Raw genomic sequence first — 24,039 nt, forward strand, 5'->3', positions numbered from 1 at the left:
GATGTAAGCAGTTTTATGTCATTGGAACATAGAGTTAACTTTTGCAACAGAAGCACCCTAGCACCCTGTTGGAATGGGTAAGCAGTAAATGTATTTATTGTTGAAGAAAGGTATCTATATTCCCTGCAAGTGATTTCCATAGCCACCAATACGAGGCGCAGCACACAAGAGGCAAAAGAGCATCACGATTTGAGGAAGGGGGGGTTCATTCCATAGTTGGGGGTGTGTGTGTGAAAGTCACATGTACTGATTGCTTTGCCTTTTTTTTTTTCCCCTTTTAAAAAAGGAAACCTTTGGGTTTATGTGCTTATGGATGACAGCCCGGTGCCAGTGAAGACTATGGTAGGAAGACTGTGATCAGGATTTTACCCACTCTTGAGTATTTCAGTATTCCCTTATTTACCACGGCATGAACTCTCAAGATCTAAAGTTAACATATGCACACTTCTCACCTCTAGAATACATGAGTAAAAAGAGAGAGGAAAGGCAGAACACAGACAAAAGAAGTACATTGCTATGCTCACCAATTGCTATCTTGAATTGTTACCATCTCAACATTTGCAGAGTTTTGAGCTGTAGCAGAAAAAGCTACAGAACACACCTCTTCTGCTAGGACTCTGAAGTTATTGCTATTAAGCCAGCATACTCGTAACGAGGTACTGGTTTGAGAGGCATCTTGCTTCCAGCCTGCCAGGGGCCCAGGATAGGGTGCAGCATGTTAACAAAAATCCAAGTGAGAAAAAGGAACCACCCAGACAAGAAGGCAAAGTCAGCCCTCTTCATTATTCACACTCATCTACGACATTGCTTAAGGATTCCCCATTTCAGGCAACTCTTGACAGTCTGCAGTAAGAATGGAGAGGGGGGTTCCACAAATCCTGTGGGAATGTGAACACCGTTTGGAATACAGCAAGTGATGTCCCTCAAAGCAGAGGTACTTTTGAGAAGTATGACAAAGCACCACATTTGTATCTGCACTACACTCTCCATACAGAATCCTTACCTTTGAAGACCTGTTGTAAGGACAAAAAAAATCCCAAACCCAAAGAACAAGTGAATCTAAACCAAAAGTGAACTTCATTGTACAAGTCTGTTAAGTTACAGAAATGCATAATAAGCCAAGATAAAGTGCTACAAAATGATTAGTAGTTTTTCAAAAGTCCATAGCATTCTTCTTGCTTTACTTAATACTGGTGACAACAGGAGATAGTGCAATTGCAGTGGCTGAACTTGAATTCACAATGTCTTCGTATTGTGGGGGTGGATCTAAATGTTGTTCAGTTTCACTTCTTCTCACACTGATTTCACCAGTGGCTTCCTCATATGAAGGAGGAGGATCACAGTTTGAGAGCCTTGTGGATATTGAGTCTGACTGTCCATCCATATAGCTCAGACCTCCTGGAGAGAGCCCACTGACTTCATACATTTCCTCCTGTGGGGAATGAACAATGCTGAGAGGCGGCGGAAGGGGCCCTCTGCCATCAGCCACAGCACCATCACCCGTCGCTTCGTGCGCTCCCCTACGCGCGTACACCGACTGTCTGCGCATTTTCTTTTTAAACAGGCATCTCCATATGACAAAAATGACAATGAGGATAACAAAAAGGCCAATGATTAATGGGAATGCAAGGTAAAATGAATACCAGTTATGTCCTGTCTGTCTGTCTCCCTGCAGTCCATTTTTGTAGACTTTCCAGAACTCCTTCTAGAAGAGCAAGACAGGAGAAATCAGAAACTCTGAGACAGTTACAAACCCCAACAATACAAGCACTCTCATCAAGCTGGTTTAAGTGAATGAGGGAAGAAAGGCATTTCAAATCCTGATGGTTAAAATGAGTACAGGTGTTGATAAGCACGCACAATCAACTTCCAGATTTTCTTCTGGTGTGATCCAGTGATACAAAAGGGGTTCTGTTTTTTAGAGCTGACCCCTCACTGCTTTTAAGATTCCTGTGTCTTCACTTAATATTTCCATGCATGCAGCACAGACATGACTAGATAAAAAAGTAACAAAAAAAGTAAATCTAACCAGCAGGCACATCAGCCACCTGGTGGGCCAAAAATTTTCAGCACCACTCAAGGTACAAGTTAGGGGTTGGATTGTTTTTAAAATTGCAATAGTATACTAATACAATTTGACAAGGAAATACTGTTTTAGAATGACAGAGCATTTTGGCAAAGCACAACTATGTTGTACTGTCATCTCATAATTTAAACTTCCCCCACCCTCTGGCTCATAAAGCCATTGTTGTCAGCTTATTTTAAGTTGATACAGATTCTCTGTTCACAGTTAAAAATAGCTACAGCACCATGAGAGTATCACACAGCTTATTGTATTCTAGAAATTTTGACAACACGGCTACAGATAAATGGAACAGAAAGTGAGAGTGAAAATAAGAACAACTGAAAACAAAGATGAAGGGAGACACTGGCACTAGAAAGCACTCTTTGCTATATTAATATGCACAAGCAGGAGCACGAAGATAATGTTGCCATCCAGTTTTCTCTGCAGTGAATGCTATGCAAAAACTGTACAAAGAAAAGCATGCCCTGACTCAAGTAAGTAGTCATCCTCACCTGTAATATAACCTCTCTCTCATATATAGTGTCATGTATAATTTAAGAAAAGAATAATTTAAGAAGAGCCCCTCAAACCCATGCAGGAAACTGAACTCTTCAGTCTTCTTTAATAATGCAGAGACCTGACCCATTCCTACTCCTGCCTCCATCTGTTTTCACTGACAGCTTGTGTCTCACACCAAGTATTTACGAACAGGCAGCAGGTAAAACTGATCCTGTCATTGCTCAGTGATCAGCAAATGAGGTGTTCAGGTTGCAGACCGACTGACTTCGTGCACAGATGAACCGGATACATCAATTTTTTTAGTTCAGGACTTCTGCCACATGATCACCTCCAGTGGGTAACACCACCAAAGTGGTCTCAGAGGCCACAGCTTGAGTGCTGAAGCAGCCCCCTCTACCATGGAGGCTAAACTTGCCCTGGGCAAAGTCAGGACCAGGACACAATGACCAAACCACATGCCCACAATGCTTCCAGATCACAATTTACTAAGGTTAAGAGCAATGCCATGGATATGAAACAACTGGTTATTCTGTAGATTTTCTTTTAAAAGATAAACTCAGTTGTTGTTCTTAGCCCTACACTCAGTGCAAGTTCCAAAAAAGGAACAGGAATAAAGAAAAAAGTCTTAATTCCTACAGCAATCCAGGGTCATGTATTTTACCTAAATTCCATGGCTTGACATCACAAGCAGTTTATCACGCTGCCCCTCTCTGATGTGAATGCAGATCCAAATATTCTAAGCTAAGTCAGGTAGCCTTACAAAGCAAGCAAGTCTTGGAAGATGGACTAAGCTCTCTAAACACTTCTCTACAGGGGCCTTCCTGATGCACTGTTCCACAGTGAACCCCAGATCAACTTTGCTGACTTTACCAAAACATACTTGAGGGGGGGAACTAGCATTAAAAAAAAAATTACATTAGCTGCACAACTGAGGTCTTTTGGGATCTCTGCACAATAAAACAAAACCAATCACTTCACCTCTCCCACCAGATCACCAGGCAATGAAGCTATTACTTTTCCATCTGGTTTGGATACAACTAACTAGATTATTTAGTGGAATAAATAATCACAGAATGGTTTATGTTGGAAGGAACCTCAAAGACCATCTATCTCCAACCCCCTGCCATGGGCATGGACAGCCTCTACCAGAACAGGTTGCCCAAAGCCCCATCCAACTTGGCCTTGGACACTGTCAGGGAGGGGGCAGCCACAGCTTCTCTGGGCAGCCTGTGCCAGGGCCTCACTGCCCTCACAGGGAAGAATTTCTTCCTAATACCTATCTTCCCTCCTTCAGCTTACAGTCATTACCCCATGACCTATCACTCTGTGTCCTTCTAAACAATTCCATCCCTCTACAACTTTGTTGTAGTACTTCTGGTACTGGAAGGAAACAGTAAATATGCAGTCAACTGAAAAATCAGACAAGGATTCATTAGGCTTATTAGAGGCTACTGACTGCACTGGAAGCACACTTCCCTCTTCACTGTTCTGCTGCTGCAACAGTGTTAAAGGAGTAGAACAGTACAGTATTTGTTTTTGAGGCCAAAGTTGTCAAGATTTACTGAAAATCATCCAATACGCTGGGCAAAGATGTGTCATTTAAAGAGTGTGGAAGAGAAAGGTGATTTTGATAAAAAAGAATAAATCACTTTTTTCCCTAGCAATATGCTTTGTGTTGCAGACTGCAAGGCAAAGGCACCCTCTCCAGTAGGAGGGTACTAAGTTGGGACTGGTATTTTAGTACTGTTTCCATGTCACTTGTAGCTCAGCTGTATCTGCTGGAGAAAGCATCTCTGTACCTTCTACAAAAAGCTGAAATACCAGCATCTCTTCTTGTCACTCTGTGACATGGCCAAGCAGCAGAGAAGCTGTTTACTTAGAGTAGCAGGCAATTAGTTCAGAATAGGGAGCATGGCTGTGGGGGATATTCACGTTGATAGTGTGACCACACAGGTGCATAAAGACCTTAAGGTAAGAATTTGAATTGCCTTAAGCATAAAAGTCGTTTAGCATCCCCTTTCATTGAGGTGCAAGGCAAAGGAAATTCCAGGGCAGTTTAGACACACAGACCCCTGTTAAAAAAGACAGTGCTACAGGCCTAAAGCCAGCTGCACACAGCTAAAAAATACTAAGTTGTTAAAAAGAAATCTTTTGTATCGGGTTTGCATGACAAGGTTTTGGAAGCAGGGGGCTACAGGGGTAGCTTCTGTGAGAAGCTGGTAGAAGCTTCACCTGTGTCTGACAGAGTGAATACCAGCTGGCCCCGAGGCTGAGTCCACCAGCCACAGTGGTAGTGCCTCTGGGATAATATGGTTAAGAAGGAAAAACTCCCTGCCAAACCCAGGAACATCTGCAGTCAGAGAGAGGAGTGAGAACATGTGAGAGGAACAGCTTTGCAGACCCCAAGGTCAGTGGAGGATCGGGAGGAGGCGCTCCAGGTGCCAGAGCAGAGATTCCCCCGCAGCCCATGGAGAAGACCATGGTGAGGGAGGCTGTCCCCCTGCGGCCCGTAGAGGACCATGAGAAGTAGCAATTCCAACAGCAGCCCATGGAGAACCCACACCAGAGCAGGCAGAAACACCTGAGGGAGGCTGTGAGTCCCTGGATCCTTACTGCTTTGGCAAATATAGTTTGAAATGATCAAAAGGAATTCTCAAGGGCATCCCACACAAGGACAGCTATGACCAATTTACCAGAACTGTCCCTTTATTTCCAGCACAGAACAGAGTCAGCATCAGTCAGCTGGATCTGAACACTGAACCAAATAAGAGATCCACATGAAAGGTAAGAGACTTGCACACTGCTGCTGAAATTTCAGCTGAAGCCTTTACTACATTTAGCGGCATCACCAGCCTCACATGGTTCTTGGTCAACTGTCTGACTTTTTTTAAAGGTGCTCTAATAATATGCCAGTCAGAAGACTGCTTGGTATTCAGTAGGCAGAAGATGTGAACAAAGCAATAATGGGAAGTGAGCATGCCTGCCACACTGTTTTCTTCTAGTCTGCCCTCAATTTCAGGTGGCAGGAAAAGATTCACCTCTTCTGGTATTTATCCAGCATCCATAATTAGACACAGACTGGTACTCACATCATTTTACAGTTGAGTTTGAGTTGCTTGCTAAGCTTTTTAGTGGTTGCTTTGTTTGTTTAGCAAGAATAGACCTATACAGAGAACTTCACAATTTCTACAGTACTTAAACTTCGTGGGAAATTTGAAATATAAATGAAGACCTGTGACTTCTAGCTTTAAAATCTGCGTGCAGTATAATTAAAAATAGAAGTTATTGGAAATAAAATTAATATCAGTGCTTCAATCACACCCAGATACTTTACACAGTAACCTCTGAACAAATTTTTGAGTCTCTCAACCACCTTTGACAACTGCCAGGGACCACATGCAGTGCTGCCTGCAGGCTACAGGTACTACAAATAAACAGCCTTACTAGATCAGACCTCGGGTTCACCTAATCTGTTAGCTCCTCTCTGACAACAATCATCAGAGACTGCCAAAAGAAGAGTTCAAACATAAGCAGGCAGTGATAGTCTCCCAGCTTCCACATATTTGTACTTCAAGAACTTTCATTAGCCAGAGCTCACCCCTTTTATTCAATGGTTCCAGACTGATTTATCTTCTACCCATTTATACTGTGGTTCTCTGAACCTATACAAGCTTTTAGGATCTAAGAGTTCCTGTGGCAAGGCAGTCCACAAGCTCTATTATCCGTGGTGAGAAGAGATACTTCTATTTGGTTTGAACCTGCGCCTTCTAGTTTCCTTTGAGGCCCTCTTACTTCTCCTGTCAGAAGGATGGCAAGTGATTGACTACAGTTCAATCTTCATGCTCCTCCCAGATATCATTGTATATTCCCAATTTAACTCCAATCTATTGTTACACGAGTCTTCTCATAACTTTGATCAACTGTCACTTCCTCTGGTTCTTCCTCAGCTACTCATTTGCTTTTCAGGAGACAGGGAGATCAGAGCTGTATATGGTCCATTCAAGATGTGCAATGACATAACTGTGCTCTCTGTTTTGATCCCTATTCATTTCTTTGGATTCTTAGCACTCAAGTTTTTATTTTGTTCTGTTGGATGGCTGAGCATTGGATTTGAGCCTTCACAGATTAAAATTCAGATCTTATTACGGAGTCCAGTTCAGAGCCAATCATATATATAATGAATGCTCCTTCCCCCCCCCGCCACGTGTTATAGTTGTCAACAATTAATTTTATATTCTATTTTTTCTATTCTGTTTTTTATTCTTTCCTGTTGGCTCTAGCCTTAATAACACAATAGTATAATCTTTACAGCTTTATTGTTTTAGATAATAAATCTGAACATATCAAAATCCCCAAGGCCACACAATATTAAAGGCATTTACCATTTCCATGACAGCTAGGCACGTACACTTAACATACACAATGCTAACTTCCAAGAAAAACCTCATGCATCAAAAATAACTTCAGGGAACTGCTTGATATTATTTTAACATTATAAATTTGGATGTTGCAGACATCCCTAAAATACTGCAGAAAAAAAAAAAACAATGAACCAAGTGGATGAGAGAAAAAAATATGAAGGAGAGAGATAACACAAAGTTACCATGAGATAAATAAGACCCTATTTGAGTTCCAGTCTATCTATAGTATGAAATAATTGCATCTTTGTTACTCTGAGTATATTGTGTCATGATCCTAGTCTACTGCATCCACTTCCTTCCCCTGGGACACAGAAGTGAAATCCTACTAAGTGGTTGCAAGGACGGATACTGCTGGGGAACAATGGACTAAATAAAGCCTAAGGAAATGAGGCTGGCCAGGCTCGACTGACTATCAGCAGAGCCTGGCCCATTAGCAAGCTACCAGCCACATAATAAAGCAGCTAAACAGAAAGGATACAGTAGTAGAAATGGATAAGAGGTCAGGAGGCTCCTTCTCCATTGCGGCACAAAGGTTGTGGCAAGAGCAGAAATATAACTACTATTACTTTACTATTTCCTAAATACCTCTGCAAAGGAAATGCTACCTACTGAAACACAAAATGGTTCTAAATGGGGGAGGGAAGAAGCTTCAGTAAGAAGCAACATGTTCAGGTTATGCTTGAATTTCTTGTGCTACTTAAGCAAAAGTGTTAGAATTTCACACAAGTTGGTCACTGTACACACTACTCAATCACAGAATGAACTATCATTAGGAATGGCCACACCAAGCAAAGTTTGGGCAGTAAAAACCATGTGAATGGATAGAGTTTAAAGCTTCAGAAAGAAGCTCTGAAGAAACACAACATATCTTACTACTTCATTTTAATAAATCAGAAAGTTCTCATTCCAGCCTCAGGTATGACCTCCAACAAAAAGATGCTAAGAACTTTAGAAGTTCAGTATGCTTTTACACACTGTGATTTTTTGGTGTCGAGCTCAGTCACCAAGAGTGGAATTCATCGCCTGCGTAAGACCCCTGTGCCACTTCGTCCATTAACCTACTGGCCTTGAAAGTACAAATTTCCCTGTGTAAAAACATACATGAGACAGAAGCTTTTTTTGTCTTGTGAGACATTTTCTAGCACCTGCTTTTCACTTCAGATTTCTCCTCAAATTTAGCCCGAATTTCATCCATGTCTGTCTTGAATTTAAAAATAAGAAAAATATCCTTGGCTGTATTGCATTAAGCAGGTCAGATGTCACCATCAAAAACCTGTGTGCTGTTTTTATTTGTTGTCAAGCAATACAAGACATTTTGGGTATGATGAGCAGCTATTGCTTGCAGAGCCAGTAGCCCACAAGCTGCTTTTAATTAGAGAAGCTAAGAGGCACATGGAACAATTCTGCGTGGGCAGTATCTGCCTCACTCCCATCAAGTTAATGTATCACTGCCCTTGCATAACACAGAGTAGCACTGAAAATACTCTTTCCACGTCTTAGGTCACTGCTGCTTAACAATACTCTCTGGGGGCTTTCAGATTTTAGCCTGAAGGAGGCCACTTAGTCTTTTCTTATTTTTAGGCTATTAATAGTCCGGGCGCTGAGCACTTTCCTGAGCTACACCAGCAACCGGGATTCAGAGGTGTATTCTAAACGGACACATTTTTGAGTTGCTCACTCATTTCATGTGAGTATATTCAATAAACAAGTTATTCCAGAAGGAATGACATAAGTGAAGACTAGGAGGGTGGTGAGGCACGGAACAGGTTTCCCAGAGAAGCTGTGGCTGTCCCCTCCCTGGCAGTGTGCAAGGCCAGGCTGGATGGGGCCTTGTGCAGCCCAGTCTAGTGAGAGGTGGTGTCCCTGCCCATGGCAGGGGGGTTGGAACTAGATGATCTTCAAGGTCCCTTACAACCCTAATCATTCTATGATTATCTGATTCTTTATAATCCCTGTAACAGTCACATTCCCATCGTTTCTCTCAAGCAAGACAACTGCATTTATGATATCCAAGTTAGACTTAAGTATATAATGATAGGAGAAGCAGTACATAGGCTATTTGGGTAAATAGTGCTGACAAACAGGTGACAGTTTTGCCCACCTTTTCTCAAGTTGGGGTATTAATTCGTGTTCTTTTAATTCCCAGCTGCCAACGCCTGCAACACTTACAAGAATAATTAACTAATTATCTTTGAGACTTCTATGTCCTTAAAACTCAGCTTAATTGGAACAAAGGATTTAAAAGTTATTGTTGCTCTGCTGTACACTTTATTTACTTAAAGAAACAGGCCAAAAAGAAAAAAAATCTAATATAATGTAGGGAAACACAAAAGCATTCAGCATCACCAAAAATTTAGTATCAACAAACCTCAACAATTTTTAAACACACACACCAAAACATACCGTTTTTTCCTCATTTTCAAATGCTTCTCTTGCTTCTTCATAGCTACAGATTTCTTCTCTGCATTCATGCTCTATGTCACCTTGCTTTAATTCTTCCAGAAACGTGTTGGCTCTTGGGTATCTTTTTAACACAGAATTGGCTTTGTCCTCTGTTAAGAACACTGAATAAGAGAAGAAACAAAGGTCACTTCTAAAATAGATATCCAAAACCTCATGCTAAAACAGCTCAAAAAAAGAAAAGTGCTTTTGAGAAATAAAGAGCCTTCTCCAAGTCCTCCCTTTTATTTAATATAATAAAAGGCTTCTCCAAGTTTTATTCACCACTGCAAGTAGTTGGGCCTACAATTCCAGCAGTTATTGCTATAATGTCATAAACACCACGGGCCTCGATTCAGCATCACAGTCATGTATGCTTAAACAAGACTGAAGCTGGCGCCCGAGAGGGCTCAGAAGAGACGGGCACATGCTCAGTTCAAGCAATTTATTAAACTGAGATGGCACAGAGCAAACAAATCCTGCTTGTGAGCATCCAAAAGGATATCTGCAACTGCCTGAGGGCATCTCAGCCAGAATGCTCTGAAGTTTTTGATATAAATATTTATGAATGTTACCCAGAGTCCTACACACCAGAACAGCTGCATTTATCAAAGTTTAAGTCTAGAAGTTTTCTTAAGCAACTCTGAAGCAGACTTGCTCCCTTCACTCCAGAAACGTCAACCCTGAAATAGTGACCCCTTTTTGAGGTGTGTGGGGAAATTGCCTCACCTTACTCAATAAATCAAATAACTCCCAAAAGTCAACCAATGTTCAGATACAGGTATTCTTTATTTGCCTTCCTGGGTTTTCTGTTCAAAGAAGAGTGCTGGAACCAACCTCCTCTCTCTGATGTTTCAGCTCTCCCTCAAACTCCATGACCCAGTGATTTTTACAGTAATACACAGCATCTGGAAGGCTCCAGCAGACTGAATTACCTGAGAGGTACATCTGGCAGTGGACAATGCAGAAATTCTCCAGGTATTTCAGGTCAGAAAGCAAGAACATGATGTCAAGACAACACTGGTCTTGGGCTAGCACCACCAGCAAGATGGCTAATTACTCAAAGCACTGCCATAGTAATACCTTCATACCACTTTCCTGATCCATGCAATCATATCTGCACTGGCTCATTTACAGCTAGCCTGGGACCACTGATATGCTATGAAGACAAGTGCTCACTGTCTGATGAAGGAAAGACACTGTCTGGTTAAATAAATTATTTTATCTATTATTTTCTATGAATTAGTTTGCTAGTTTGGTTTTCCTTTTTTCTTCATCATCTGCTTTTGAATTCTAAAAAAGAGCATCAAGTCTACAAAGATAAATTCCACCACACCTGTTTAAAAGAAAAGCATGGTTTTCAGCAGCGAGGCTACTACCATAATTAGGCTGATCTACTTTAATTTCCTTTTGTTTAGTCTCTGTGGTATACTTAGTCCTACATTATTAGACAGTCACCTTCCTTTTGTAAAGGATTAAATGAAGATTTGAAGATAAAACTCCAAAACTCCTATACTTTCAGTTGAATACATGTGATACATATACGTACCACACAAATTACACTACTCATGACATTGCTGGAGATTCAGTGCCCACAACTGCAGCTATTACAATTTTTGCCTTCTACAGCACGACAGGTGAGCACATGGGCATCTCTTACTGTATAAGTTCACTGACTAAGGGACACAGAAAGCAATACTCAAAAAACAACTCTTCAAAAAGGAAAGAAAAAAAAGTAAAAAAAAAAAAAAAGGATTGCTTCTTTCCATTTCCTACCCAATTCTCCTGGGTACCCTTCCAGGCCTGAAGAACTTGGTTTCTTTGAACACACCTCAATGACCACCTAAATGTGATGAGCTGAAGGACTTGTCCCCATCAGGAAGCCAGCATGGAGACACTCACAGGGGTGGACTGACCAGGTCCTACCTGCTTCTCACCAACTCCTTCTGTGGGCACTCCTGAAGCTATATGGCCCAGACTCTCTTAAGAGTGCCCATATATGGAGTCACCAAGAGTAGATAATACACTATAAATCAAATTTCCCTTCCTTCAGCAGATAAAACCTGGGCAATTTCATTTCACAGCTGGAATCCATCCCTAACAAGAGCAATGAGAGAAACTATGACAACTTTGTACTGGATGCAGAGAGAAAAGAAGTAAAGAGGAAAAAATGGGTGTCTGAAAATACTCTGATTTAAACCTTCTGGCTCTCAGAAACAACACACAGATCTTTGTCTCTGCATGCACTTTCCAGTTTACCAAAGAAGAAAACTGAGTATCAAGGTTTAAAATCTGGTATGTTACAAAAGACTGCATTTCATATACATTGGCTTGAGTTTCTACGTAGCAGTTTAGCTTTCCAAGAAGAGCTAAACACACATTTATGCTTCAAAATACATTGATGAAGAACAGCAAAACTTTCAAATATTCAACAGCCATATACTGGCCATTCTTGAATATCTAAAACCCCCAACGTTTTATTTAGCAATTCATATTCAGAAAGTCTCTTCTCTTACAACACAGTACAGAAAATGCAAACATCAGAGACAAAAAATCCAGCTGAGAAAAATACATTCTGATGGGGTGTGGTTTATCTGATAAATAATGATCTATAATTAGTCCAAACCAGGAATAATTTCAGACCCTGCAAGGTTGTAAAAAATGTTGTACATTAACTTGTTTTGATTCGGCATTTTTCATGCCCTGCACATGCCTAGTGACTTTAAATCCTGTTGAGAAGTCGATACAAATGTAGCAAGGAAACATAAAAACATACACTGATCAAAGCAATCTTGATGGAGATACTGATTGAAAGACTGTGATTTAATGAGAATCAGTCATTGCCTGATGAATCCTATAAAAAGAGATAATGAAACCATACTGCAGAAACTACTTTAACTTCTTAGTATTCCAATGCCATCATCACACAGACATTCAGTTATAATTGCATAGGAGTGTGTTAAAAAGCACTTTGGGTTGGCTGGCCTAGGCAAGCCACAGCATGGCTGAACTCCCTCCAGATGTTACTACAGAGCTGAAGATAATGAGGGAAGAATCGCGTGTGGCAAGAATAAAGTAATGAACCAAGATAAACTCGCTTTTTCACTCTGTTAAGGACATTAACCACCAAATGCAAGATAAAGGGAAAAAAATCAAAATTATGGTTTTGGCATTGTGTAGGAGAGTGTTGTGGTTTAGCTCCAGTTGGCAGCTAAGCACCATGCAGACACTCGCTCGGTCTTCCTCCTCCCCAGTGGAATGGAGAAGAGAATCCAAAGAAAAAATTAACACTCATGGGTTGGGATAAAGACAGTTTGCTGGGACAGCAAAGGAGGAAAATAACAGCAACAGTACTAATAAAATCGTATACAAAGTGGGTGAGGTGATACACAATGGAATTTACTTACTGCCCATAACCCAGTGCCCAGCCCAGCCCCAAGCAGCGACCCTTCTTTCCTGGCCAGTTGCCCCCTTACAGACTGAGCATGACTTCTTACAGTATGGATTCACCCTTTGGGTAGTTTTGGTCACCTGTCCCGGCTGTGTCCCCTCCCAGCCTCCTGTACAAACACTCTACTGCGGACAAAAGCCAGGACAGGATCCACAGCATGAGTGGCGATTTTCGGTTCAGCTGCAGTGCCTCTCATGGGTCAGTTCTCCCCCTCTTCCCCCTGCCTCAGTAGCACTGCCTACTACTGAGCAGTTTTTGGCAGAGAGTGGCCAGGACTCAGTTCAGTGCAGTATCTTGTGTCTCAGCCACTGCATTTATTTTCAACCCTTCTATCACTTCATCGGGGTCCTGTAGCTGTTCAGGAGTGAAGTTCCAAACCGCTGGAGGTGAAAAGTTCTCTGGATACCTGCCCATATTGTCTCACATGCCATGCCACCCATGACTATCCAGCATCAGGGAAAATCTCTGGGAGGTAAGTTTTTTGTAACCATAATCAAGACGTGAAACACTTTCAGAGGACACAGGAATAACATGGTCCTGGCTTGAACACCCCAAGGGTATTCAAAATTGTCAAACACTGTTGTAACCAGCCTGAAGAAAAAAGGGGAGGTGGAAGAGCAAGCGAAAGCATTCCCTGTCTTCCCAATAGATTGGGTGTGATTATTAATACATTCTGATAGGTATTGTCTGAGGCACAGGCACAACAGTAACATCACATACAAAATACCAGCTTAACCTCATGACCGTTCATGCTATAAGTTGATATCACACAGAGCAAAATGAGACTCCTGATCCTTTTCCCAAAGGTGATAAACAAGCACTGCAGGGAATACATATTGCCAGTAAGGGTTTACACACCACTGCCATTGTTAACTAACATAATACATGCATAGAGCAAGTTTGTTTTAACATGCTCTGGTCAGGTCTGTCCTTATCTCAACCCTTTGGGCCCCACGTTGGGCACCAAAAAGGACTGTCACGGTTTAGCCCCAGATAGCAGCTCAGCATCACACAGCTGCTCACTCAATCCTCCCTCACCTGGTGAGATAGGGAGGAAAATTGGAAGAAAAAGGTAAAGCTCATGGGTTGGGATAAGGACAGACCACTAGGACACCAAAGGAAGAATATAACAGTGATAGTAATAAAAGAATACACAAAGCAGGTGATACACAATGCAATTGGATCACCACCTGGAACCCAGTGCCCAGCTGACCCCTGAGCAATGACCCCTCCTCCCCAGTCAGCTTCCCCCCTTAGATACTGAACATGATGTCTTACGGTATGGAATATCCCTTTGGCTACTTTGGGCCAGCTGTCCTGGCTGTCCCTCTCAGCTCCCTGTGAAAATTAACTTTATCCCCGCTGAAACCCAGGACAGATTGATTGTCTTCTGTATCTATCTGAAGTATCTTCCTCTCCCTCAATTATTCTAGAATAGAAATTCAATTATACAACTACCAAATTCAATGCATTTGCATAAACATTTATTTCTTCAAACATGCTTGTACTCTGTGTGCAACTGTAATACTTATCTTTTAACACATTTTTATGCATCAGAATGCTACAAAAAAAATTTCAAGGTCTTAGTTTCACTTGCTATTACTGAAGAGAGTAATACAGTCAGATCAATCTATTATACATTCTCCAAAAGACCTGTGTGCTATTACAATAGTGAACAGATACTCTAGCAAGGTGAAATTCAATCAAAATCAGAAAGAGACAAGCAAGGACACAAGAGGATAAACATGTCTCAGTCTGCCAGCTGAAGCTGTCCAAGGCAGAGAAAATAGGCTTCAGGTCTTCAAGAGATAGAAGGAACAGGAAGCAACAGTATGGGAAAAATATTCTGACTCAGAAGTGTTGCCCAGAGCACCCTTGACACCAAAAACAGCTCTACTGAGACCATTACTGAGACTTCCCTTTCTCTGACTCCTTCCCAACATCTAAGCAGATTTAAATCACCACTAAATACTATTAAATAACCGTTTAAGTTTTAATTTGAAGCTGCAGCTATGCAAAGTCAAATCTTTCTGCAGGTGGTCTTAATAAAACTATTTGGTTTGCACAGGGCAGAGGGAAAAAAAAAATGACTTGAGCATTTACTTAGAAAGCTTAAAAAGTAACCTGCTCTGGAGTTACTGGGACAAGTTTAAGAACAGTTAAAATAACATATTCAAGGCTAGAAATTCAGCTCTATGGTCTTCATTGTGCAGCTGGCTTCCAAAGGTCTACAAATGAGTCTGTGATGATTATTATGCACACAGTTTCTCTGTCAGAACAGTACTATGACTCCAGTTCAGTTTAGTGTGGGCAAAGATCTGCATCATATGTAACACCAAAAGCTGTTCAATAACAGAGGACATTTTTGGTGCAAACTGACTGGGCTTTTGAGCAGAGGAGTTTTGGGGTGTGTTAATGCCCACTCCATAGGGAATAATAAAGAACGCACACTCATCACAAAGTTAATAAACTTACCACTATCCATGATGATCACTGTCAAGGCAGGGAACTTGCAAATATCGAGCCTGTAAACAAAAGAGGAAACATCCTATTGAGTTTGTGAATCACAATGAACTTGGGAAAGTTTATCTGGAATACCAACTTTTTGTTACAAATGTATCAGTGTTAGAAACCCTGTGATCAAGACTAATCCCTCATCTGAGGTGTACCAGTACTGCATGTGGCTGATTTCAGTATTACTGGAATACTACTGGGGTTGCCGCAAGGGGAAGATAACTTGTGAAATGGTGAATGCTTTAACCTTTTTCAAAGCTTTCCACATTTAGAATATGCAAAAATGGTAATATGAAACAGAAGATGTGTATCTTTTTAAATGAATCTGCAACCTCTGTTTTACCTAATTGAACTTGAAAGGTATTACATTCTCCACTGCAATCACTTACACCTTATCTAGGAGTTAATTCACTCTGCTGAGACCATCAAGTCAACTCATTAGCTTTAGTTTATGGATCAGATCTTTTTAAAGTCAGAATGAACACATGCAAATTCATTCAGTCTGCTGACTGATTAAAACAGGACGCCTACATAAAGTTCAAGGGCAGAACAAGACCTGTGATTTGGCAAAGAAACTTGCAATACATGTGGGGATCCCAACCTGCCCTACAAGAACATACATGTACTTTACATTTCACCTTGGAAAGAGAACAGACAAGAGATGCTCTCACTCAAGAAAGTGCCTGAAGCTCACTGCACCCACCGGGCAGAGAGCCAACAAGAACTGCATCTGAAGGCAGCATGAGTATTTCGAGGGGCAGTTCTCAGTTTCCTGCAGTCTTTGTTAGTATGGGAAACGTTAAGAAAATAAAAGCTTTCAGCTAAGTAGGAGAAAGGTGTAGCTGCCTAACCAAGTCGGTAGAACACCATGAGATTTGAAGTTTGAGTTTGTTTAGCTTTTAGCTTGTTGGGTTATTTTTAAATAATATGTTACTCCTAAAAGTTAGCATTAGTTCTAGCTCAGAGGCCAGGTTACACATCAACTTATCATACCGTACTAATGTCCTCTACCTCCATAAAACCAAAACCTCATAAGCAAACCTCTCTGTAAAAAAGTGATAACTGTGTACAAAGGTTGGCCATGGCGGCTGTAATAAAGAGGAAAAGTTTACACTGCCAGCACAGCCTGTCCAACACTGTAATTCATCATGCAAGAGCAGAATGCAGCACTTCTAAGGGCCGCTGCCGAAGTGAATGCAGCTCTATAAAGACATGTGAGGCTGAGAACAAAACTGTAGGGTTGGGAGTACAAGACGTGTGGGATGGGAGAGTAAACTGATTTTAAAGCAAGTTCATAAAATCTCTGTAAATGCAAATAAACGTGAATGAACAGCAGACATTACAGCACTCTTAAATCTCACTACCACAGCGTTTAGCTTTGCATTGCTAAGGATTGTAGGGTAACAGACACAGAGGGTTTAAAAGAATTCTTCAGAATATACACAACCTCTTTTAATAGCCTGAATTTTTCTTAGCAGACTATTCTGTGCCAAGACAAAACACACACTTTTGCCACTTGCTTCTTGAATAAAATACAATGTGGTCCCCCAAGTAGTGACACTGTTACAATCCAAATATTTGTGCTGAAGAAATTGCCAAGCTTTTAATAACAAAGAGGTCACAAAAATTTTTACTACTGGTGTAACTACTCATCTGTTAAAAGATCAGGAGTTTCTTCTGCCATTTATTACCCCGCCAGCTTCAGGTGGCTGCTTGTACCACAGCCCCTCAAATAAGGCACCCAGCAATACAAGAGCAGGAACCACGAGCACTCACTCACTCTCTTGAGCTGCAGTAATACCATGTATGAAACGCACCTTGCCAGGATTCCCCTATCTAATAGGCCCATTTTTCTGCATTAAATTTCAGTTAGTCTTTAATATTTCACCCTTCTAACAAGTAACTTGTCTGTAGATTCCAACAATGTGTGGAAAAGGTGTTGGGGTGGGGGGGTGGTGGCACAAAACACACATCTACATCCATGCTGCGTCACAATTAGACAGCTCTGCCTACTGGGAACCATGGTGGAAACAAGGGGACTGGCATGCCTCTTCCCTGGCTACAGAACATTTCTCTACCAGGAGCAGTGTGACACTGTCTCAGCCTGCAGAGCTGCCTTGGCACCTGGCAGTAGGTGCTTGGTACGTAGTAGGTACATAATCTTTGGGCACGAGCATCAGAATGCTGACATACACAGATTGGGAAATGGGGGGAAATGTGGAAGAGGAAAGGAGAAAAGAAAAATCACCACAGAAAAACCACCTTTTATTTTCTTCAGTGGGAGCTGGTGCAAGTATATTGTGAGCTAATGATAAAGCAGAGATGTGCTGGATTGGCAGCAAAATACAAGCTACATGTCTTCTCACCTTGACTTCACTACAAAAGGCACCATTGTGCCCTTCTCTAGGAAATATCAAATAGAGCTTTCCAGTGGCTGTGGTGCAAAAACTTCCCTTCAACAATCAATATTAGATTCTTACAGCATTGCAAGTATTCCAAGCTCCCTGAAACTAATTATAGCCATTTTCCTGCAAAGGTGTCCTTTTTACCTCTCCTGCCTTCCCTCTCCACAACTCCCCAAACTTCTTCATTGCCAAGCTCCCATAAACCATGGCTAGTTTCCTGCTGTGACACCCACATACCTGCTGGGCAAGAGGCTAATTGCAGACATGGGCAATAGTTGCTTCCACACTAAGTGGACATTAGACTCACAGGACAAACTCTTCCACTGCAGACACCATTTGGGTCTTTGCCCTCTGCTTAACTGCCCCCTCTCCTAAAGCGAAAGAGATTAATCACATTTTGTTCCTTAACTCTCTTGACAGTCTTGGTTCAAATTGACTAAATACTTCTAAGGCTGTTTGGAAGATGGGACCAGAGACAAATATAATCTTTTTTTACCTTCATCATCCAGCTAATAAAACTGAAGAGGACTGACAGCACTACAGGAACACCCTGACACGTTACTGACTCATTTATTCCTCTACCCAAGTCTTTATTTAGTTTCCTGCTTTTAAGTCTTCACAAACCTTATTGAAGGCTAGGATGGTTCTATGGTGTCAGACCAGTGTTTTTCATACATATACACAAATGCAAGAACAAAAAAAGAACCCCCAAACACCCCACAGATGATACTTATTGTTTCAGGAATCCCTCAACCAACTATCTTCTATATTATCCCCTCCACGCTCTCCAAGAAGTTACACACCATCTTAGGTTTGCTTGTGGAAAAAGTGACAATCAGGTGGACAACATGAACAGCACTATAGCCAAGCTGAGGGTCAAATTCAGAGTGTGATAGCAAGCTGACACACCTGACCAACAAGCGATCTTTCTGCCTGCCTACTCAGTTGCCAGTGTAACAGTGAAGAACAAAACAAAACTAAGTCAACCATCCACTTCAGTAGAAAATACAACAACTCATTGTATTTCCCATTGTATGGGACAGCATGAGTATGAGACAGTGAAGATGTACCAATGAGGCTCATCCTATTTACCAGCAGCACTGTGCTTTACCAGCAGTCCTGTGGCTTCTCACTGAGGAAAACATTTTGCATGAAAGTTTAAGACACTAGCAGTGAAGTAACAAACCAAGCTGTACAACTCTTTTCACAGCTAACCTAATTATTTTTGACTCAGTCCTCAAGGTGCCCACACCTCATATACACTATGTAAAAGCACAGAATATTTTTTTATACAGGTTTCCAAAGCCAGTAATCATATTCTAGCAGCGCAGTGTGTCCCTTAAACTGGGAGACTGACTCAGTTTGATATCAAAAGTTGTGGCTCAAAACAGTATTTCTGCAAGATCTTGTGGCATTTGTTAAGATAACCATATTCTATCAGCAGATACATCTCTCCTGGCAACATTTCCCCAGCTGTAAGTTAAATGGAAATTTGTGTGCAGCACATGGCATTAAAGGACAGAAGATCTGATGGAGGACACACGAGTCCAAACTGCCTTCACTGTTCTTGCTCACTGCCATGTATTCTAAGACAACACAACACCCAGGACAAAGTGTGTCCTTAGGGAAGGGATTCCAAAAAGAAGGGAAAATAAGGGTAAGGTCAGCAGCAGTTTCTCACTTGCTGTGTTGCCAGGAGCTTTGAACACTGCAAGACCAGCACAACCCTGTCTCAGACTGGGAGAGATGCACTTTACAGTCTTCAGGTAGGGAAGAGGGAAGCTGCTGGTTTTGTTCCGTAACACAACTCTAATGGGGGATATAGCTGTTTGTTTTAGCTTTGTAATCTGTAAAATTACTGAGACTACTGGGAGGCAATTAACAACCAGATGCCACACAGAGCTACACAACTTTAAAGAAATTATAAATATTTCGGTTCTTCTGGAGCTTTTAATGAAATCACTCTCGTTCAAGCTAAAACATCAGTAGGTGTTCAAGTCTAAAAATAAACACCCCTTCCCTAGCCCCCAGCCCCAAGCCAGGTGCAATGCAACAACTGAAACACTCCTGGGGGAGGTTGATCTACAAGAAAAACTGAAACATTAAAACAATTTCACAGGGAGACAGATGATAGTTATCTGACATCCATTTACTGAAAATGTGTTATGTGCCTACCTAAAAATCCCAGTCATATCACACTTGGCTCCTACATCGTTGGAAAAAAATATTACCAAAGACTACAGTTCTACTTCTACCAATCTGCTTCAAAAGAACTTTTCCCCCAGGAGAAGCGTTCACAGAGATTTACATGGATTCAAACACTCGAGTAATACATGGATTTTTCTCTGAACAGGAAGTCCACAGTTGAGGGATATGGGCAAAGCTCGCTTTTATTAGGTTCTGTTGGTTGGTTTGCAACAGCAAGGTTATCCTGAGAATTTGGGTGGGAATGAAGACGGATGGAAGACTTCGATAACTGCTCTATCAGACAAGGATACAAAAGGTTTGTCCCGCCTGAGACTACCTGAGACAAAGACCGAAATAAAGAACTGAAAAAAACCTCCAACAAGCCACCACTCTGCTTGTAGATGCTATCCAAAACCACCATTTAACACATCATCAATTTTGATTACACAGGGCCCTGAAACCACAAACCAGATCACTACGAGAAACCTACACTTTGCAAATTGCCATCACGTCTTGAAAGCAATAAAATAAATCATTACTCACAGAACTACCATTCAAGTGCAACTCAAACACCTCCCTGTTAGCAGAGGGAAGGTGGTTCCTCATGACTGCAGCTGGATAGGAGGACTTCAGCTGGTTGAAACTGAAATCTAAGCTGTCTCAGCTTCATTACCCCGTCCTTAAAATACTTAGCACTTTTTGTTGTTTTAAAACTGGGACAATAGTCTGAGTGGTTTTCTCTAGTTGCTTCCAGGCTCCTCCAGTTCAAAGGGGGAGTGTTGCTGTAAGCCAAGACACCTCTTCCTTCCCCTCCCCTCCAAAACCAATGAGAACATTCTCCCAATACACACATTTTCACGAGTAGGACATGTGGCAGGAAAAGCAGCGTCACTCACCCTTCCAGGAGAGAGACTTTTGGTGGGTTTCATTGTGTTCAGGCTCCTGGGGACCATGCAGGGCAGTTCCCGGGAAGTGTAATCAAACACTTAACTATCTGTATTGAAACCAGAACTGCCCTAATCCCCAACAGCCCTTGCCTTCCTGACCCGCCCACATAGCAGCATTTCAGACACCTCATTCTTCTGTAAATACTGCTAACGACTTTGCAGTCTATGGGAATTCAAACTTGAAGTAGTCAACTGGATAATCCACCCTTTCCTTTTTCAAGTGACAATGGTGAACATTTAAATAAAGCTTTCACAGTACGATGCGATGATACCACAGTCCTTATCCATTCTACTGTGTTCCCCACCTCAACACCTTTTAACTGCTATTTCTTCCCCTGGGCTACCCTAAATTTTTCCGCAAAAAAAAATCAATGACTAAGAAGGATGGAGAAAACCCGTTAATGTTCCCCGTGAAGTAAGGATGAAGCTCACCGATTGCGGCAGCATCTCAGGAAGCACAGAGCTTTTGGTGGCCGTGAATCCACTGCTCATTTTCATCACCGGGAAGTAGATAGTCAGCAAGTACATACTCTGCTTAGGACCAGCCACAGCCTGTACTGCTGGTAATAGGGAAAGAGTGTAGCCAGCGCGTAAGAGGTGTCTGGGAACGCCGGGGTGGTATGGATTAGCACAGTATCAAGTCACAAGAATAAGCGTGTTACAGGACAGAGAACTCTGATGACTGAAGTAGGAAAGTGGGAAAGGTAACAGAAACAGGAAAACAGCTTCATTGTAGCTCTGGTGCTCACTGACCTAATTACTGTTTAAGTACCAGCTTCCAAATCAAACACAAGTTGTCAGCTACTTTGATAGTATCTATTCTCATTTAGGCTGGACTCCAACCGAAGTAAATACAGGGGCGGCGAGCAGTGCCCTCCAAGCGCTGCCCGGGACGGCACTGGCACCGGCCAGGAATGCAGCGCGACAGGAGCCAGTCCGCAGAACCATCCGCCCGTGCTGAGGAGTAACGCAGCCTTACCGGGACCTGCCTTTGCCGGGAACTTGACTTTGGGATGCCCCTAACTCGGCTCCCTGAGCTGAACGCTGCGCAGCGGTGGGAGCGCAGCAGGCGCGTTCTCTACAGCCCATCTCGGGATCTGCCTCCACCCCAACGCAGTCCCGCCCCAGCGCTCCGGAACGACTCTGCCAGGCGAACCCAAGCGCGGTCGGTGCTGCCGCTCCCCACCCGAGCCAAACACCCCAGGCACACGGCAGGACTATGCTCCAGGCTGTAAGAAGCCGTGAGGAAGAAAGCTATCGGTAAACCATTCCTCTGCAAAGAGCCGAAGCCTGCAGGTGAGGTGCTTGGGGATATGGTTTAGCTTAGGATGGGAATTGGTTGGACTTGACGATCCTCAAAGGTCTCTCCCAACCTTGTGATTCTGTGTGATTCTGTTACAGGGCGACAGTGTGGAGCTATAAAATTACTTTCACAAACAAACTTACAAAACCAGAGGTAAACATGAGGCTCTCCCTCAAAGTAGGGAGTAGTGGGAAGCCAGTGAGGAGGAATACCTCTCAACCAGAACCTGCTGGGAGCAGCAGCCCGAAATGCCAGGCTGACCTATAGTATCGTTTGGAGGACAAAAATAAAAATAATAAACCCCCAAAACCCAAAGAAACCCAGCCAGAAACAAAAAACCTCACCACAGTGAAAGAGACTTCTGAAGCAGTCTGTGCGTTGGACTTGGCAGTGCTAGATTAATGGTTGGACTGGATGATCTTAAAGGTCTTTTCCAACCTAAAGGATTCTATGCGCTTGTCTCTTGCCTTCAAATGCTGTGTTCTCACTGTGGAAAGCAAACACAGGATACCACAGGCCCAGTCTAAGAGCTAAAAACCTAAAATACAAGAGTGTTTCCTCAGAAACACGAGAAAAAAGCCCACTATCTGGGAACCAGAAGACTACTTAGCCACCCCTCACCTCCCTCAAAAATAATTCCCCCAAAGGAAAAAAAAACCCCAAACACATTCCCTCTCCCAAGAGTGAAAACTTGCAATTAAACTGAATGTTAATTTTGTAGTCTTTATGATCACCATTGTCAGTATTTTCAATAACACCCTCTTAAAAATCTGTTACTGGCTTCTAAAATAATAAAGTAACACAAAAAAAAAAAAATCAATACACAATAAGCCAGGAAAACTACATTATGATCCTTCTGCCTCACATTTAGAGGTGACTCAAGTTTTAAATAACATATTGATAAACTCCTATGTTATACTAGTAAAGTGACAGCTGCTTATTGAATAACGATCATTTATTTCTTTAAAATTTATAGTAAGATAAAATAGTCAATGGACCTGCTAGTGCATTTAAAGAAAATAAGTCCCATGAACCATATCAGAATTGCTGCAGACTGCATAGCACATTTTCACTCACAACCTTCCCAGATTACAAGCAGCTTTGAATGTGCACTCATTTAACGTTCCTTCCCTGTTTTGTGCCTCTGTTTTCATACAAATTAAATGTTGGCATGTGTTTTGTAAATTACCAACAAGCCAGCTTTCATTTTGCAGTTCAGACCATCTCCTAATGCAACAAACCAAGGACCATAACAACCCACTCAGTTTAAAGTAGACAGACATTCAGCTGATCTAACCATAACACACAGTCTCTGCCCAGGTAAACTGGTCGTTACGCTGCATACTTATGACCAGAGAAGAAAAGATAAACACAGTACAGCTAACCATTACTTCTCACAACAGGAGAAACAGCAGGGTACCCACTGACCTAAGCTGAAACACATGTAATAAACCAAAGGACCTGAACTTTCACACAGCACCTAAGTTACAGAACTTGCTGCTGTAAGATGCTGTTTAGGACAGAAGTAGAAATAGGTTTAAAAACTGGAAAGGAAATCAATAAATAAGGAGGAGATTTGGTGATTATTCTCCAGGCGTATTCTCTATCCCATGAAGTTTCAAAAGCACTGATAACCAGAACTTTACTGGGGAAGGCTCACTCTGTCCATGCTCCTGCTCTAAGACTCTTGCCATAGCACCTCAACCCCAAGCACTGCTACAGGCTGGACAGCAGATGGGAAGAAGCCCTGAGGAGGAGGACTTGGGGGTGTTGGTGAATGAGAAGCTC

The 24,039-nt window shown here is 42.0% G+C and overlaps 1 protein-coding gene across 1 annotated transcript in view; it reads right to left on the reverse strand.

Moving 5' to 3' along the window:
• Nucleotides 1-1,180: 1,180 nt before the first annotated feature.
• PRRG1 (proline rich and Gla domain 1) overlaps nt 1,181-24,039 on the reverse strand; it is a gene marked incomplete at both ends in the record, with an annotated part of 31,823 nt that continues 8,964 nt past the window's right edge. The window contains 3 exon segments of the mRNA XM_084279387.1: nt 1,181-1,705; nt 9,409-9,569; nt 15,371-15,420. Coding sequence (XP_084135513.1) covers nt 1,181-1,705; nt 9,409-9,569; nt 15,371-15,420 — 736 coding nt within the window.

This window comes from Gallinula chloropus (genome assembly GCF_964237585.1).
Source record: "Gallinula chloropus genome assembly, chromosome: 1".
In the NCBI taxonomy this organism is placed as follows: domain Eukaryota; kingdom Metazoa; phylum Chordata; class Aves; order Gruiformes; family Rallidae; genus Gallinula; species Gallinula chloropus.